At 35.5% G+C, this 20,744-nt stretch overlaps 1 protein-coding gene across 8 annotated transcripts in view; it reads left to right on the top strand.

Annotated features, from left to right (window-relative positions):
* AMPdeam (AMP deaminase) overlaps positions 1 to 20,744 on the top strand; it is a 443,168-nt gene that overhangs the window by 380,856 nt on the left and 41,568 nt on the right. For all 8 annotated transcript variants that reach the window (XM_090412444.1, XM_090412451.1, XM_090412439.1 and 5 more), the window contains one exon: positions 6,528 to 6,691. In XM_090412444.1, coding sequence (XP_090268570.1) covers positions 6,528 to 6,691 — 164 coding nt within the window. The remainder of the gene's footprint in view (positions 1 to 6,527; positions 6,692 to 20,744) is intronic.

The raw sequence follows: 20,744 nt of genomic DNA, 5'->3' as shown, positions 1-20,744 counted from the left end.
GTTTGCCCTGGTTCCCTGGCGAAAACAACGGTGGCCTTGTTTAACTGGGCGACGCCCCAGCCAGCATGAAATTTTGTTATGTTGTACCATCATTTTTTATTTTGGTTTAACCAATAAGAATATAATTTGGTTGGCTAAATCCCAAATTGCTAGCCCATCCTCGTTCGTTCAGTATCCAAGTAGATACCCAACAGGGTGCGCCACGAGAAGGTGAGGATTGGACATTAGGTCAGAAGCCCTGGTCGGTTCTCCGCATTCCTTTAAAGGCTATGTGGAGGTCTCCTCTCAGTTATACAGCTTTGACCCTTAAGCACCCCAAGTAACATACGATACATAGGGGAAACAGGGCGAACCATCCCAATCAGAAAGGATGAACACAAACTTTACAAATGCAGTATGCCTGCACACCCAGAATTTATGGCCTGCCAAAAGTACACAAAACAGACACGCCATTACGTCCAATTGTGGAAGGAATTGACAGTCCGAAGTACTACTTAGCCAAAAAATTAGCAGCTACGCTCAAGGAATTGTTTGGTCATTCCCCTTCCTACATAAAAAAATACACAACAATTCATAAACAAAATTAAAAATATTACACTCATCGACCAAGATCTATTAGTCAGCTTTGACATAACTTTCCTTTTCACCAATGTCCCAATTAATGATACTCTCCTACTCTTACAGAACATATTTCCAAAAGACATCACCACCCTCTTTTCTCACATACTCCGCTTCAGATATTTCATGTGGTGAAACAATTTTTACCTTCAAAAAGAGGGTACAGCCATGGGCTCACCACTCCCCCCCCCCCCAATAGCGAACTTTTATATGGAAGATTTTGAGCAAAGAGTCCTAGAATCGGTGTGCCTAAAGGCCAAAATTTGGCTCAGATACATCGACGATATTTTCGCCATTTGTCCCCACGGCCGCCAAGCATTAGATACATTCCTTAGCCACCTGAACAAACAACACAAACGCATCCAATTCTCCATTGAAATTGAAAAAAAAAACAACTCTCTTCCGTTCCTAGACACACTTGTCATATGTCTTCCTTCAGGCTGTCTCTCTTTCTCAGTTTACCGCAAACCTACACACATAAACCAGTACATACACAAAACTTCTTATCACCACCCAACACAAAAACTAGGGGTCATAAGCACCCTTAAACACAGAGCTCAAACCATTTGTTCAAATGAACAAGCTCTTAACCATGAATATGAGACCATCAAACATACCTTTATAAAAAATGGATACAGTATAAAAACCATTCACAAGATCCTCCACAAAGATACCACTAATAACAAAAAAGATTTCAAGAATGCTATTGCTGTACCATATGTTAGAGGCATTTCAGAAAAAATAGACAGAACACTACACAAATACAACATCAAAACCACCTTTAAACCCCCGACAAAATTAAGACACAGTTCTTCCAAGGATCACCTGTCACGCTTAGCCCACCCAGGGGTTTACAAAATAGATTGCACGTGTAGCATACCATACATATGGGAAACAGGGCGAACCATCCCAATCAGAAAGGATGAACACAAACGTCACATAAAATACCTCTATTTTGGAAAAGCCGGCCTTTCTGACCATGCACTCCAAACGTACCACAGAATTGATTGGAAAGGTACAAAGTCCCTACACTGCACCAAAACCTGGTTCGAGCGGAAATTCAAGGAAGTATGTGAAATGCTCAAACATGATCTGAATCTGAATAAAAATGATGGTCTAACAATTCCAAGAATGTGGAGGACCCATCTGCAACCTTCATAGCAACCACGAAGAAAAATCTCAATACAAGAAGACCTAGTGAAGTGTTTTTTTCTTGAACATTCAAATAGCAACATGTAATGTACAAATCCAGAAGATAATCGTAATATAACAATATAAACTGTATACTTCCAGAAGAATCCTAGTACGTGAGGACTTTAGCAGAGTTTATTGTAGTTTTTTATTTTATTTTTGTTTATTTTATTTTATTTATTTAATTTTTTTTTCCACTAGAGAGCAGTCTAAGAAAAAAGATTAGTTAACAATGTAGATGTAATTTACTTGTATAGAGTGCAACAGCATGTAGCTTGTTCTTATACTTCTGAATGTATCCTTCTGAAGATGACCTCAATAAATGGGTCGAAACGTGAAGTTATTATTTTATTATTAATCAGTAAAATAATCTTTTCAACACGTTTGTGTCCCTAAATTCATAAATATTGAATGCTGATCACCGTGTAACCTTAAAAGAAAGAGTATAATTTAGTGTTTTAATGGTAATCCCATACAGAAGTGATTCAACCTATAATACATTAATATAGTAGGTGGATAGAAAGTCAAAGAAGCTTGTCGGTTGGTTAAAAGGCTCTAGAAGCAAATATAAAACAAATCACGTGGTTGTCTCAGAAACGCGCCTCCAGTAAAATAAGAGTTAATTAAATACGAAAGCACAAGATTTAGCTGTAAGCCAAAAATTAAATTGTTCGTATGATTTTGCTTGTGATATGTGTAACTGTGTTGGTTGCCACCTAATTTTCAACAAAATAATCTTTCTATTTTTGTATTTAACAGATCCCAAGAACCAAGATGAAACGTGTTCAGTTAAGTGGTGCACAAAAGCGAAAACTTTCAAAAAAGAAACAAGAGGAGACTTTGGAATTAGATTCCAAGACTGCAAAGTTGACCGATTTCTTCACACAAGTTCCACAACATTATATATCAATTCCTGATCAGAGCCAATCTCTGTCATCAGAAGTGGACACAAATACCACTTTGATCACTTCAAAATTAAAATATGATGATGTTGGAATTCATCAAAGTGTCACAAGCAGGTTCATCTAGCACATGTCTTACTACTAACCTCGCTTTGTCTGTAAATTCTCTTGATATCTTTACTGCAAAATGTTGATGCAAGTTGCTTTACAAAACATTCTGATGTTGAAATAATTGCCGAAAATGAAAGTTTAGTGGGCCATGGTGGCGAAATGATTCAGTCTGCAAAAGATGAAATATATATAGCAAAAGATCCAGGGTTGTGGCTTGATTTCTTTGCTGATGACGTGGCTTATTGGACTGCTTTTGGACCCAGTGACTGTCAACACCACAATGGGCCATTTGACGAACCTTACCGACATTTCAGTAGTGGCAAACCAGTAAGATACTGTTTGCAGAAACATTTTGTTGGGACAAAAGCCAATGGTGAGGAATGCATGAGAGAGTGGTTATTGTGTTCGCTATCAATGGGATCAGTTTTATTGTTTTGTTTATAAACTGTTTGCTCCTAAAAATTTCTCACATTTTGTTACAAGAGAAGGGTTCAGTGACTGGCGAAATACTATTGTAACTGATCAACATGAAAAAAAGCACTACTCACCGAGACGCTATGCTATCATACTTAACTTGCAGACAAGGTGTAGGGTTGGGACAACACTTGGAAAAATTCAGAAAGAGCGTGATTATGTAATTTCTGGGAACATGTCCTGAGACATGTCATAGCTGTTATTCTTACATTAGTTGAATGTAGCTTGGCTTTTCGAGGAACAGAAGAAAGATTTGGATCATTGCAAAATTAGAACTTTTTAGGGCTGCTTGAGCTCATAAGTCAGTTTGATCCATTTTAGCAAGTCACATTGCGAAATATGGAAATTGTGGCAAAGGAAATCCTTATCTGTCCAAAGCCACCTGTGAGGAAATTCAACTGATGGCTCAAAAGGTCCACGTGCTTATTGTTGATGAAGTAAAACTTCTTGTTATTTTAGTTTGTCAGTTGATTCAACACCAGATCTGTCACATATCGACCAGTTAAGTGTTGCACTTAGGTACTTAAAAGATGGACAGCCTATTGAACACTTTTTAACCATTCTAAAAATGAAAAGCCATACCAATGAGGACATGGCAAATCAGGTGTTGCAGTACTTACGTAAAGTTTGTCAGCTAAACTTTTCAAAATGTAGGGGTCAGTCTTATGACAACGCTGCTAACATGTCTGGGTGTTATAAGGGAATGTAGCAAAAAATTTTAGAAACAAACAAGTTTGCTATATATGTACCCTGTGCAGCTCATTCACTAAATTCGGTAGGCCGAAGTGCTGTTGACTGCTATCAAGAAGCGGTTAATTTCTTCTCTACAGTGCAGTTGCTCTATACCTTTTTTTTCAGCCTCAACCAGCCCGTGAATAATTCTTAAAGGTTGTATTGGAAATGAAAATGTCTTAAAATCCCTCTCTGATATCAGATGGGAGCACATGCTATGGCAACAGCAGCAATTTTGAAATCTTTCCTTCAAATTTTAGAAGCGTTAGACTGTATAGCCAAAGACCAGTCACAAAAGGGAGACACTAGAAGAGAAGCAGATAATATTGCAAATAAGATGCAAGAGCTAGAATTCGTTTTTATGTTGAATTTTTGGGATGAGATTTTGCAAAATTTTCATAGAGTAAACCAAGTTCTACAGAATGAGGATGTCAACTTAAAAACATGTGCAGATCTGTATGGATCATTAGCTGACCAATTGTGCACTTCATGAAATGAATTTGAAAGATATGAAGCAGCTACAAAGAACGTGCTACCAGATGTTGATTATAAGGCAGCTCAAACTAGCAAACGTATCAGAAAGAAGGTACGCAATGATGAAGATGCTCCAGAAGTATATCTGAATGCCAGAGATAAATTTCGTATTACCACCTTTTACACAATTGTTGACAAACTTGAAACTGAGATGAGAAGAAGAGGAGAGATATACAAAGAAATATCAGAGAGATTTTCTTTTCTAAGTGATGTGTCACATAATGCTACTTCAGTGACTTCATCATCTACTGAAATTGAAAGGTATTCTCAGTGTTGTCAAAAGCTGATTGATGCTAACCCAGAGGACTTGAACATTAATTTCTCAGCTGAGCTTCAGCAGTTTCACTCATATGTGCACCATAATTTCAATGCAAAAAAAATGTAAAAACAAGATTCAGTCATGCTAAACTTTATAAAATAATTGTAAAAGACAATATTGAGTGTGCCTTTCCAAATGTAGACATTGTCTTTCGTATATTTTTAACATTAATGGTCACAAATTGCTCAGCTGAGTGTTCATTTTCTCAGTTGAAGTATATTAAAAATCCCATCAGAACAACTATGCAAAAAGGCAGGTTGAATGCCTTATCTCTACTAAGTATAGAAGCATATGTGTTACGTAAGATTAATTTTGAGGATCTGATCAAAAACTTTGCAATTAAAAAGAGTAGGAGAAAACTTTTCAAATCTAAATAAAGTTGAAGTATACAAAAATGAACATTATTTTCCATCTTACTATTAGTTTTGTTTCATTTTGAAAAATAACAATTTATTTTATGGTTATTATTGTTTATATTTTGAATTACATATATATGGGGGCACCAAAATCTTTTAAGTGCTTAGGGCCTCTATGGGTCTCAATCCGGCCCTGCCAGTACAGCAGTCCCACCCCTGGCAGATAAAAGGGGGGGCTACTATACTGATTTTTCACAAACAGTGATGGTGGCAGTATATGCACAAAATGCAAGTAACAGAGGTTGGATATTAAGTTCAAGCCAGATGTCAGTCATCAGTAAATCTGATTGACCTCATTCTATGTTGATGAAGAGAGATGAAGTTTTAGAGAGCCCTCAGTGATAACAACCTAGGTGGGAGAATGGTATTCACTGGTTGGACATATGATATTTACATGGAGTTAATGATTATTCAGATCAGAGATAAAGTAATGCCTTGAGTGAAAAAAAATACCTAATTTCTTGGATGCCGAAGAGATATATGTTTATGCCAAGAAATATTGGAGGTTAGGGTTATTCCAAGATGAGAAATAATCTAATCTGTTTTATAAAGATTTGGATGTTATCAAAGCTAAGAATGGAAAAGAAAAAAAAATTCTAGGTGTTATTTCTGGTAAAATTCCCAGAAAAAAAAAAAAATTCTTTTTGTAAGAAATAAGAGAGAGAGAGAGTTTTGCTAACATTGATCATAAGGCTTTCAAGCAACCTGTTGAAGATCGATTTGATCAGAATTCTGGAAAGTTTGTTGATTTGTGTAATGCACTGTTTTTCAAAAAGAGGAGTCACACCTGGAAAAATTTCATATGTTGAAAGAAGATTGAGTGAAAAAAAGAACTGAGCCTTCGTAGTTGGGTCATTATCCTCAAATTTTGCAACCAAAGATTGAGGATAATGAGTCCATCTGCCATTATACACAGCATGCATTGAGAGAGAGCGAAAAAAAAAATAAAAACTACTAGTCCAATTATCAGTGAAGACAAGACAGCCTTAAAGATATTTAGATTCTCCAAGATTTTCATGGCATTTGTAAAAAGGTGAATGATATAATCAAGAAAATGCAAGCAGCAAATACAGCTTCCCAAAATAGTATAAATTTATATTCTAAACCCTTTCAATATCAATTTATGAATTATTTATTTACATGTGATAATATTCTAAATATTTTACAATGTAACCCTGTAATGATTACACTAAAAGGGAGGGAAAAAAAATGTAAATTTCATTTTTACAGGAAGTTCTTAGTGACTTGGAAGAGAGCAAATATCAAAATGCTGAACTGCGGTTGTCAATTTATGGTCGTAAAAGAGATGAGTGGAATAAACTAGCTACATGGGCTGTTAAAAATGATGTATTTTCTGACAACTGTAGGTGGCTTATACAAATACCACGTTTATAGTAAGTAGCTTGTTATTTAAGTCGTTTTTGTAGTGAGAATCTTTAATTTTTAATATAAATTCGTAATTTTTTATGGAGTTATATAAATTTTTGATATTGGTTTGTCTTAATATTACTTTATATTAGGAAGAAAGATAAAATTGAAAGTATAACATTCCTTGCCTGCTTTTTCTGTAGCTGAAAATAAAGATACATAATTAGATATATAAAGAGCCAAAGGCTTCAGTTCGGTGACATATAACTTGTTTAAGTTAAGGGATATTACATCCCATATTGTTTCTTAGCCGAATAAGAAACTCGAGGAGTTTCATGCCGAATATAGTAGAAACTATATAAAGTTCGGCAATTCCAAGCGTAAGCAAATACCTGGATACTGCAGCAACTGACCCTTAAAGTAGTGGAAGCTGAGGCAACTCATGTCTAAGGTGGAGCAAGCTCCGATCACTATTCTTGATATTTACCCATAATGTGAACTTAGCTCCTAGGAGCTGTATTACTGTTTGACATTATGAGAGAAGGTCACTACCCATGCCAGTTTCAAGGGTTGTAAGTTCTGTTCGCTACAAACTTGATATTAACTAGGTCTACCTACTCACTGATGAGACCTCAATAAAGGTTGAAACCGGTCTGGGTAGCGACCTTCTCTCATAATGTCGAACAGTAATACAGCTCCTAGGAGCTAAGTTCATATTATGGGTAAATATCAAGAATAGTGATCGGAGCTTGCTCCACCTTAGACATGAGTTGCCTCAGCTTGCACTACCTTAAGGGTCAGTTGCTGCAGTATCCAGGTATTTGCTTACGCTCAGAATCGCCAAACTTTATATAGTTTCTACTATATTCGGCATGAAACTCCTTGAGTTTCTTATTCGGCTAAGAAATGATATGGGATGTAATATCCCTTAACTTAAAAAAGATACATAAAAAAAAAATACAAAAATACTATTATCTGAGAAGAAATCTTATCAGCCATGGGATCCTTAGGGGTCTCATGCCAGTCCCAAGCCTGGATAAAGGAGGAGGGTTGGTCAGATGAGTGTCGATACTCTGACCGTAAAGAAAAAAAATGATTGTTATCTGATGCCTATACAACCAACAGCTACAACATGCCGGCTTGGGCGTTACCCGGATAAACAAGGCCCGCGATACCAATCGAGCGATCAGGGTTGGATTGAAAAGTGGGATACTGAAAGGAAACAGAAACTGAAACTAACAGAACTGTTATCAGTAGGAACATGGAATGGGCGGACACTCTGGATGTCAGGAAAATTAGAACTATTTCGTGAGGAAATGAAGAGATATCGGTGGGATGTACTAGGATTGGCAGAGATGAGATGGACATCATCTGGAGAGATCGATGGATGCGAAGTAATATGGTCAGGACATGACACCATGCACGAAGCAGGAGTTGGCTTCCTTCTCAGCAAAAGAGCTCGAGAGGCACTGTTAGGCTACAAACCAGTAAATGAACGAATCATAGTAGCAAGATTTCAGGCAAAGCCATTCAACATATCAATAGTCTAGATATATGCACCCACATCTGACAGCACAGATGAGGATATTGACTTATTCTACAAAGATTTGACACAGAGACAATAGAAAACAATACCAAAGCAAGATGTGCTAATTATTGAAGGAGATTGGAATGCCAAAGTTGGAATAGATAATGATCGTTGGGAAAAAGTCATGGGAAAATATGGTTTTGGAGAAAGAAATGAATGAGGTGAAAAATTGTTAGAATTTGCTGTGGACCACAAGATGATGATCTGTAACACATGATTCCAACAAAAGGAGTGTAGAAAATGGACATGGCAATCAAATGATGGGAAAACCAAAAACATGATTATGATTAAAAGAAGATGGATAACATCAGTACAGCAATGTCGAACTTTTCAAGGAGCGGATATAGACTCGGACCATAGTTTAGTGATTGCAAACATCAAGATGAAATTGAAAAAGAAATATAAACCCCAACATCAGAATAGAAGAGATACAGCACAAATAAGTGAAGCAGAAATAGGAAGAAGATACAGAACAGTGTTAGCAGAGAAACTTAAAAGTGTGGAGAAAGAAAAAAACTCGAATTTAAGAGTGAATAGAGTAATGAAGGCGATAGAAGATGCAGTTGAAGAAACAGTACCAGAAGAAGAGAAGATCAAGAAGAAATGAATTACACAAGAAACACTGAAGTTAGTACAGAAGAAAAGAACGTGGAAGATAAGAAGGGATACATCAGAACAAATAGAAGAGCAATATAGAAGAAAGTGTAATGAGGTGAAAAAAGCAGTCAGAATGGATAAAATGAAATGTTTAGAAGCCCAATGCAACAATATAGAACAGTACTATGGAGAGCATAAAACAAAGGAGGTATACAAAATGATCAGAACTATTAATAGAAAGTGGCAACCAAAACAGACCACAATTAAAAATGAAAAGGGCAAAGTATTGATGAATAAAGAAAAAATTGTACAGCGGTGGACAAGATACTGTAGTGAGTTATATGAAGAAAAACTAGATTCAGATAGCATTGGGAAACTCACTGAAGAATTGAAACAGATATCACCACCAGGTAATGAGCATGATATGGACATTTTAAGAGGAGAGGTAGAAAAAGCAATAGGACGGCTAAAACACAACAAGAGTCCTTGTAACGATAACATTACTGGAGAAATGATTAAATATGGTGGTGAAAGTATGGTTTCAGAAATGCACCAACTATGTAATATGGTATGGAAAGAAAGGAAAATGCCAGAGGAGTGGGTGAAATCAATATTAGTAACATTATACAAGAAAGGAAATAAGCTAGAATGTAAAAATTATAGAACAATTGCCTTGATAAGTCACCTTGGTAAAGTGATGATGATCATATTGACAGAAAGATTGAGAACACAATTGGAAGCATACCTTGCAGATGAGCAAGCAGGATTTAGGAAGGATAGAACTACAATCCAACAGATTTTGACAATGAGGTTAATAGCAGAGAAAGCTAGGAGAAAAAACAAAAACATATATGCTTGCTTTGTTGACTTTCAGAAAGCATTCGACAGTATTGACCAGAAAGTGACATTAGCAGTTCTAGAATCCTATGGAATTGATAAAAAACTAATAGCTATATTAAAAGATGTTTACCAGAATGCAGTTGCAGCAGTTAGAATAGGTGATGATTTGGGGAAATGGTTTAAAACAAGCAGAGGTACTAAACAGGGAGACCCAATATCACCAAGCATTTTCATCGCACATTTAGAAAGAGCAATGGATAAAATGAAAGAAGATGCCAAAGGAATATCTGTACATGGAATGAAAATTAACAATCAGAGATTTGCAGATGACATTGTTATTATTGAAGACGAAATAGAACTACAAAAAAAAACTGAAACTGTTAAATGAGGAAGAGATTTGGACTTGTTATGAACTTTGAAAAAACAAAGACAATGGTATTTGGTGAGAAGAACATGAAACAAAAGATACAAGTGGATGGAACTGATATAGAAAATGTAGAACAATTCACATATTTGGGAAGTAAACTGACATATGACTTGGACTGTAAAAAAGAAATAAAGATCAGGATTGCAAAGGGAAGAACAAATCTGAAGGCCATGGATAACATCTGGAAAAGTAAAGTGATCAGTCTGCAAACAAAACTAAGAGTATTGGAAACATGCATCTTCAGCAGTGTACTGTACGGATCTGAAACGTGGGTAATAAATAAGGAATCAAGAAAAAGAATTTTGTCATTTGAAAGAACTTGTTACAGGAAGATTCTAAGAATAGGATGGGTACAGAAAATCACCAATGAAGAGCTCTATCAGAAGATACAACCAAAACAGAATCTAATGCAGAAGATTATAAAACGGAAGCTGCAATTATTTGGACACATCTGTAGAATGAGTGAGGACCAGAAGATAGACATTTATGTTTGGTATTTTGGATGGTTTAAACAGAAGAGGTAGACCATATAGAGAATGGATAGACGATATAAAAGACTGGTGTGGAATGGGTGTACAAAAACTGCGACACTGTGCACTGGACAAAGAAAGGCGGAAGAAGATAGTGAATCAGACATCAACTGGCAGTGAGCCCATGATTCGTGATGATGATGATGATATACACACACTCACACAGCAAAATTGATAATCAGCTCATGTATGTTTCTGTTTAAGAGCCAACACTTAGCATTAATGTATTATTACTAGGATACTCTTTTGTTGTAGGTAAGTTATATGATAAATTGATGGAGGATGCTTCCATAGTGGGATGAATGTCATAAATCGATTAGATTTAAAGATTTTTATAGTCTTTAAAGTCAAGAAACATGTACTTGTTATCAGGGATACATAAATTCATATCTGGGATTAATTTTTTAAAAGCCCTCTCTTATATCAGTTAGACGTTATGATTGAATGCGAACACCATGAAATCCAGAGACTCATTGCAGGCCTGCACTATCCACAATATCTGTTGTAAATCCCCTTGAAAGCATTTACTGACAAAGCACTTCCAAATGACCCAGGCAACCTGTTCCACTCATTCACCATTCTCTAAGTGAAAAATCTAGTCCTCTGACCTTTGCTAACCACACACTTAATTTCCAGAGATGAATTCAGTAATTCTCCAATGCCTTTTTCTACACCTACCATAAAGTTTAAATGAGGGAGATGATGAGGTGCTATTACAAAATCTGGACCTTTTGACAATACATTTAATTCCTCATTTGTAAAAGGATGGGTTGTTAAATTTATAACCCACATATTATGGGCAGAGCTAGGTGATTGCTGAATGAGCTGACTGCTTCTTTGTTCTAATAATTCAAATTTACGTATCAACTTCTGTTTACAGTTTAAGTGGGCATGTCTGACTGAAGAAAGAAATTCTACTGATGAAGTCAAAATGTTCAGAACTAAGATTATTCTGTAATAGAGTTTGAAGTTCAGAAATTTTGTTATTACAAAAGAACAGCTTCTTAACATGCCATATCCTTTCAGACAGTAGTGCCTTGCTAGTTCTTTGGTAAATATTATGAGCAGGATAAGATTTAATGGTCTCCTTCATGCTTGTTCCCACGTATTTATGGCCTTCCTAAGTTACATAAATATGGTTATCCATTACATCCAATAGTTTATTGCATTGGATCCACTTATTAATTGGGAAAATATCTTTCAAGATATTTTCAAGACTTCTATGAAATTTTACTGAGAAAACCACCTCTTATATAAAAAAAAAAAAAAGTTTTATTTCAAAGAAAAAATTAAAGATGTTCATCTTCAAGAGTCTGAAATGATTTCCTTTGAAGTAGTTTCATTGTTTACAAATATACCACTTCAAGAAAGTCTACAACTTTTAAGTAGATTTCCCTGTTGACATTGTCGGAGTTTACTATCAATCCCGGCTATTTCACTTGGCATAATAAATTATTTCAGTAGATCGAATGGTTTGTGATGGGTAGTCCTATATCACCTGCTTTTGCTGATTATTTTATGGAGCATTTAGATGATCAGATTTCTAACACCATTTCTCCTCAACCTCACATTTGGCTACTTTTTTTGTGGTGCAAGCTGGTCTCACTCTGAAACAGAACTACTTCAATTTCTGGATAAAATTAACTCCTTATATGCTCGCATCAAGTTCACTACTAAATGTGAATCTAACAACAGTCTCCCCTGTTTCTTTTGATACTTTAATACATGGTAACTCTGCTGTAATATTAAATTTTCTGTTTATAGGAAGCCATCCTTTACAGATCTTCATATGATCATTGTTCACAAAAAATTGGTATTATCAAAAATCTTGTACATGAAACATGCACAATTTGTTCTTCTGAGAGTCTCTTCCATTAGAAGAATTAAATAAAACTTACTCTTACTTAAGGATACAATGAGACCTTGATACAGAAAATATTTGATAATTATGATCTTTCTTCCAGATTGCAATCTGATGTTAAAAGGATTCAGCATACCCTACCTTAACAAAATATCTGAACAGAACAAATAGCTCTTTGCAGATATAATTTGTACACCACCTTCAAACCATCCTGGAAGTTGATATCTTTTTTACCACTTCTCAAAGATTCATTATCACCTTTATCCTTGCTTGGTGTTTATCAAATACCCTGTTGTCATTTACTACTTTGGACAGACTGGCTGTTTTGCTACTATTAGAATTGAAGAACATCAAGATTATATAAAATTTACAGATTCTGAGAATTCAGGCCTCGCTAGATACAGAGTTCATTGGAACTGTACTAAGATGCTACACTACCATCTTAATCGGACAGGCTGTATACTTATTTAGTTTTGTGAAGTGATGACTATTATTTGTTTATAATTTTTTATATTTTTATTTATTATTATTTTTAAATGAATTAATTATACATCTGATGGAAGTTTTTTCACTTGGTTATGCTACCAATTATATATTTGGTTTAATCCTTTATCCAAGTGTAAACAAATAAAGTTTGTGCCTTGAGTATTTTCAGGACTGGGGCAACTTGTGGTACATACAAAGGTCATATAAGTTCTCATCACTTGGCATTGTATGTCCTATAATGCAAAGCACATCTCCTTGCGGACATGTGTAATGCTATGCATTAAGGGAAGGGCCACTACCCAGACCGGTTTCGACCTTTATTAAGGTCTCATCAGTGGGAGCAAGACCCAGAGATGGTAATACTAAGGTGGAAGTAATGGAGAAGTCATATTTACCCATACCAGTTCCAAAAGGTGTCACACCTTATTATTAAAATTCTCTGGATTAGAGATAAGTTGATAATGGAAGTTTTTTCACAGTGAGAGTGAACAGGTGATGTAAACTACCAGAAAGACCATCCTAGGTATGAAGGCCACATCAACATACCCAGCTAAAGCTGGTTGCATCAACAAATAAGGCTAGCAATCTGCTTGTATGAAGTAAAAATAAAATGCTCACAGAAATAATACAAGATGAAGCCAGACTGTTCAAACAGATCTGACCAAGAAAGAACATTGGAAAAGACAGTGAAAATGAACATATTAAGGATTGGAAGTTGAACCATTCATTCCTTAAATCAAAAACAAGAAGAATTAATTGGATAAGCAAAACATAAAAATAGTTTGCACATGAGAAACAAAAAAGAAAGTCAAAGGAATGTATAAATTAAATAATTATGACAGTGGAGCATAGAAACAAAAGATAGCTAAAGCAGATGTAGTAATAATAATCATGACGATTTTCAAAATGAAATAAAAGAATGGGAATACATATCTGAAAGAACACTGAGAATAAAAATAAAACTGCAAAATAAATAATTAGTGGCTACAGTCCTGAAGAAGGAAAACCAAAAACAGAAATTGAATTTTATGAAGCACTGCAGAAAACTATAAAAAGAACATCAGCTGAATTAATAATACTGACAAGAGATTTAAATGCAAGGATTGGATATAGTGTAATACCAGGCATTTCAAAGATTCGATGAAACAACTAAAAACTCAAATGGAATAAGATTGCTTCTGTTTGGTATAAGATAATCAATTTAGAATAAATAATACATTTTTTTAATCACAGGAGTTAAAATAACCTCCATGTCATAAATATTTACAAGATAAAACTAATCTAGCTAAATATGAAGAATATGAAATGAAATAACAAAATAAGACTCTTAAAGCAAAAATATTATTATTACATAACATCTCCAGGGAGTCCAAAGACTCATTGAGGGAGGGTACCTACTCTAAAGTTCTCTCTCTCTCTCTCTCCACCAATGCCATCTATTGCCCACCACAACTAGTATTTTCACAAACAATCATTAACATCCATACCTACTGTGGGATTTGAACCCGCAGCCTTTTGGCTGGAGAGCAGATACCAGGCCGGCTGGTAATATTGATAAGGTTATTCTAAACAACAGGAATATGATTTTTACAGAGCACAAACAAGTGTGGAAAATTATCTGAAATCAAAGAAAAGAAATGTGTGAATATATATATATATATATATATATATATATATATATATATATATATATATACACACATACATACATACATACACCAGTCATTAAAAGAGAACAATGTGAAAACTATTTTACTTAACTATATATGAAATAAAAATGTCTGAAATATTATTGCCAGAAAAGACTGAATGAAATTAAAAAAAAATAACTTAATAGAATCAGTCATCTCAAAATAGAAAAATAGGAAATAATCTGGAACTTATGGAATCTATAATGAAATGCTAAAATATGGAAGTAAAGAAATGAATGCCACATGAGAAATTTAAATAAATATATCTATGAGAAAAGACATATTCACAACTATGCCATTGAGCTCTTTCAGCAATGCATAATTTTTTTAGCTCAGTTTTGCAATACTGCTTTATTAAAAATTTTCTTTTTTTGCCATTTTTAAATCCAACTCTCATACCTTTTTGTTACTTCATCATCAGATTCCTGCCATGTACCCTCAAGGGGTGTACAGGATATGATAGTACTACATGAAAAAATTTACCTCATTACTAACTTCCTATCTACAGTTTTCCTCCAAATCAGTCTGTTACTTGTCACGACTCCATTATCATTATCAGATCTTATATTTCTATCGTCTAAGGCACTTTGTACCATATCAATCCACCTATATCTTGGTCTTCCTCTGGGTCGTTTTCCTGCCAACCTGGCAGAGAACACTTGTTTTGCTAATCCTTCTTCGCCCATTCTGTTTAAGTGACCATACCACCTGAGATTAGCTCTGCTAACGCATTCCTGGATGTTGACAATGACAAGTTCTTTCCTAATATCCTCATTTTTAATATGATACTGCCATTGATGCCATCTATTTATGCCTATAATCTTTCTCAGGACTCTCATATCTGCGGTCTCTAGTCTTTGGTCAAGTGTTTTACTTCTGACCCAGCTCTCAGATCCATAAGTTAAAACTGGTTTAAACACTGTCTTGTATACAGTTAATTTAGTGTTCTGACTAATTTCTCTCTTATTCCATATGAATTTATTCAATTGACTGCCTACCATACCAGCTTTGTTGATTCTGTTGTCTATTTCCATATTTAATTTACCATCTTCACTAAAAATCGTGCCTAAGTAGCTGAAATGTTTCACTTTTTCCACAGGTTCTCCATTCATAATACAGTTGACATTTTCAACAATTCTACCTATTTTCATTGTCTTTGTCTTTTTATTGCTGACTTTCATACCATATCTATTACAACAGCTACTCAATTTAGTCAGAGAATCCTGCAGATTTGTAGAGGATTTATTTAGAAGTATAACATCATCTGCATAAAGCAAAGAGCTGACATTAACATCTCCAATTCTGATATCATGTTTAATACCACATTCCTTCATAATGTGATCCATATAGATAATGAATAACAGAGGGGATAATGTACATCCTTGTCTCACACCAGATTTTACATTAAACCATCTTCCTGTACTTCCTTCAATTCTAACTGCTGACTTACAACTCAAATAAAGACTAAGTATTGCTTGATATAATGCCCCATTGACACCATATAACTGTAGCGTGTTGAATAGCTTCTTTCTTGGCACCTTGTCATATGCCTTTTCCAAATCGACAAAACTTAAATACAGATATCTCTGTTATATTCCCATGCTTTCTCGACTATTTGTTGTAAAGTGAAGATCTGATCCTGACAGCCTCTATTTGGTCTGAATCCAGCTTGTTCTTCACCAAGCTTTTCTTCCACAATTCTTCTCAACCGTTTCTCAAGTATACAGGGTGTTCGGGATAAATTTGACATATTTATAATTAATTATATTTTTCCGTAAGTTACATGTATTAACACACACTTCTCTTCATTTAAAAGTTTGGACCCTTCTTCATTCATATACAAGATGTCAGAAAGGATGGATAGCTGGAACCCACCTGAATCATGGAAGAGAATAACTTGTATCATGATGATTCGTGCCCGCCATCAAAATAAGGATATTACGACTGCTGCCCAATGCTCCCTGAATACAGTAAAAACAATCAGGCATGAACTAGAGACTTGCAATGGTGACTACGAGGATGTAGCAAGAAGAAAGATCCCTAGCAGACGATCTGATTGCGTTCGTACAGCAGAATTCCTCGCAAATCTGCAGGAACAGGTGTTGAAGAACCCTGGCATTGGAATTCGGGCTTTGTTCGTGGAGTTGCTAACTGTAGTCAAGCCCTGGATAACAAGGGTAGCCAGTATGTATGGCAGCAGGATTCGGCCCCTTGCCACACCTCTGGGAAAAGTCAAAAATGGTTGTCTGAAAATTTCTACGACTTCACCACTCCAAATGTTTGGCCTCCAAACTCCCCAGACCTTAACCCCATGGATTATTTTGTATGGGGCGCAGTTGAAAAAGACACCAATCGCACTTCCAGTAATACAAAAGCCCAGTTAATGGATAAAATTAAAACAGTTTTTGCTGCCCTTCCCAGGGAGACTGTAGCATCAGCTTGTTCGAGGTTCCGAAGCAGAATTGAAGCTGTGATCGATGCTAATGGTGGTTATTTTGAGTAAATCTTGTTGATAGTATTGTAATTAACTCTGCCTGTAATGTTTTTTTGTCAATTCATTAAATTTAATAGATACAAAGAAGATTTTCTTTTTCCTTACGAAACTGTCAAATTTATCCCGAACACCCTGTACTTGCATAGATCTTGCCAGTAACACTCAGTAGGGAAATACTTCTGTAATTCTCACATTCAGTTTTATTTCCCTTTTTATATATGGGTACTATGAGAGCACTACTCCAATCATCGGGAATTCGTCCCTCTGTCCAGGCTTTCTGAACTATGCAGTGTAGCCACTGTAAGACTCTTATACCACCATATTTCAGCATTTCTGATCGAATATCATCTATTCCTGCTGCCTTTCCACATTTCAAGCCTTTGATGGCTTTTTCTACTTCAAGTATGGATATGGATTCCTGACTGCATGCCTGGTCAGTGTTTTTTACCACTGTGCTGTCATCACTGCTTGTTTCATTTAGCAGTTTTTCAAAGTAATTACTCCATACTTCAAGGATATCTTTTTCTTCCGTTTTCATGTCACCTTTATCATTTCTAACTCCTTTTACAGCACTCTTTCTTCCATTCCTGAGCTTCTTCAACAACCTCCAGAGTATTTTGCCACCTTCTTGATATTTATTTTCTATATTCTTGCCAAAGTCCTCCCATGACTTTTGTTTAGCTAGTTTTACACAGTGTTTAGCATTCTTGCATTTGTCTCTATATTCTCTAAGAGCACAAGCTGACTTATTTGACAGGAACTTTTGGTATGCTTTCTTCTTTTCCTTCACTGCCTCTTTAACTTCCTGTGTCCACCAGGGAGTTCTGATTTTATTATCCTTGCAGACAACCTCACCACATGCCTCTCTGGCAGAATCAATTAATGTTTTCGTCAGAGTTTGCCACTGAATCTCCAAGGTTTGATTCCTGTTCTCAAACTCTTTCATTTTTTCTTCAATAATCTTTGTGTATTTTAGTCTACAATTCACATCTGAGAGCTGCTCAACTTTTATTCATTTTAAAACTTTCTTACATTTCATTCTTTTCAATATGAAATTCAATTTTATCCTGCTCAAGACTAAATAGTGATCACTTCCAATTTCAAATCCTCTGTACACTCTGTACAATCTCTGTACAGGGAGAAAACATCACTATCAACAATAACATAGTCAATGAGACTTTTCTTATTCCTTGCCTCTTCTCTCCTTGTGAATTTGTGCACATTTTTATGTTGGAAGATGGTGTTAGTAATAACCAGTCCATGTCCTAAGCAGAAATCCAACAGATATTTGCTATTATTATTAGCTTTGCTCTTTTCTCCAAATTTTCCCAAAATATTTTTGTATGTCTCACAATCATTTCCTACTCTGCTATTTAGATCCCCAACAAGGACCAACTTTTCCTTTTTCATTGTGTCAGTTGCTTTTTCTAAAGCCTCAAAAAATTCATCCACTTCTACCTTAGTAGAACCTCCCACAGAAGGTTCTACCTTAGTAGAACCTTCTGTGGGACCATAGGCACAAATAAGTGTCATTGTCCAGTTCTCCATTCTCGTATTGGCCCACATTACTCTACTTGAGACTGACTGCCATTCAAGAAGATTAGCCTCGTATTTTGTGTTGAATACTATGGCTACTCCTTCTTTTCCGTGATTGTCGTTGCCTGAATATAACATTTTGTATTAATGCCAAAAAAAATGGATAAATTGAAGATTACAGTGGTTTCTTTGAGATGTGCAAAAAATAATTGAAATCACACTAATTACAATATCAGATGGGATTATTAGTTTTGCAGTATTAATCAGTCTGTACACACAAATAAAAGTAAAAAGTATTTCTTATTAAGGAGTATACGTGGGTATTACTTTCTATTTGGCAGGTATGAATGACTTGTAAGCTGATATATGGAATGAGGTGTAGGACATGAAAAATAATATGAAAGAATTAGCCAGGCTGCTTTGGTTGAGAACTAGTTCAATATGGAATAAAAGAGAAATCAGCCAAAACACCTATCATCATCAATAACAACCATGGGTCCAATGCCCATAGGTGGCTGCTGCCATCTTGATATGATTCTTTCATTTGCATTCTATTTTGTGCAAGATAACTCGGTTTGTGTATAGAGTTTCTGCATCATTTGACGATGTCATTGCCCCCTTCTCTGTTCTTCCTCTTTTGTTCTTTCCTTCAATCATTCCAAACAACAACGTTTTTAATTTTCTCTCATCATTCATTCTACATATATAGCCAAATAGATGTAGTTTCCTTTTGATTATTTTCTGGATTAGGTTTTCTTTTGGTTGTATTCGGCTATAGATTTCCTCATTGTTCACTTTCTGTATTCAGCTTATTCTCAAGATCTTTCTATAGCTTCTTCTCAAATGCCAATATCCTCATTTCAGATTCTCTCAGGAGTACCCAAGCCTCACATCCCTAGAGCATGCTGCTGAAGATACTGGTTTCTACAATGTACAGTTTAGTTTGCATCTTTATAGCTTGGCTCTTCCATATTTTGTCCATGGCTTTTAAAATAGTTGTTGCCCTGGCTATTCTAATTTTTATCTCCTTTTTTTGGGTCCAAGTCATGTGGCATCCAAGATATGTGAAGTGTTCCACATAGACAGATAGTTGAAATCTGTCTATCGTAACTCTGTTCAGTAACTCCTGTTGTCCGAATATCATTGGTTTAGTTTTTTTCAAAGTTGACATTTAGTCCATATCTTTTTCCTTCTGTGTATAGTGTTTGCAATGTCTGTTCCAGTTTTGCTACATCTTCTTCAATCAGGACAATGTCATCTGCAAAGTAGAGGTAGTTTATTCTCATGCCATTTATTGAAATGTCTCCACCTTCTTCTTTAATCTTATCTAGTGTTCTTCCCAGATGTGTGATGAAGATGATTGGTGATATTGGGTCCCCTTGTCTTGTGCCTTGACTAGTGGCAAACCAATCTCCAGTCTCACCTGCTATTCTGATTTTTGCTTGTGCTTGGCTGTTTATTATATCTTTCAGCAGGCAGATCAATTTATTGTCCACACCATAGGATTCTAAGACAGCCCATGTTATATTTTGGTCAATATTATCAAATGCTTTTTGGAAGTCCATAAAACAGCAATATATCTTTTTGTTCTTTCTTCGAGCTTTCTCTGCTATTAGTCTTAGTGCGAGTATTTCTTGCAATGTACTTCGATCTTGTCGAAATCCAGCTTGCTCATCTGGAAGATGTGCCTCCATATGCCTCTTCAGGCGTTCTGTTAGTATTTTCATCAGCATTTTGCCTTTCTTATGAAGAACAACCAAGACCAATTTTTTTTTCCACTCCTCGGGGGCATACCCTGATCTCCATATTTCATTACATAGCTTGTGTATTTCTTTTACAACTGATTCTCCCCCATATTTTAGCATCTCGCCTATCATGTTGTCATTTCCAGGACTCTTGTTGTTCTTGATGTTTTATAGCTTTATTCACCTCCTCTTCCAAGATGTCATTTTCAAAGATCTCTGCTGGTGGAGAGATTGCTTTTAATTCTTTGATTACTTCTGTTGCAGTATCATTTAGTTGATTTTTA

This window comes from Typopeltis vanoorti, chromosome 2 (assembly GCF_054136105.1).
Source record: "Typopeltis vanoorti isolate ZY-2024b chromosome 2, IOZ_Tvanoo_1.0, whole genome shotgun sequence".
NCBI lineage: Eukaryota > Metazoa > Arthropoda > Arachnida > Uropygi > Thelyphonidae > Typopeltis > Typopeltis vanoorti.
Note: the sequence above shows the minus strand (reverse complement) of the source record. Positions and strands in the feature narration are given on the sequence as shown.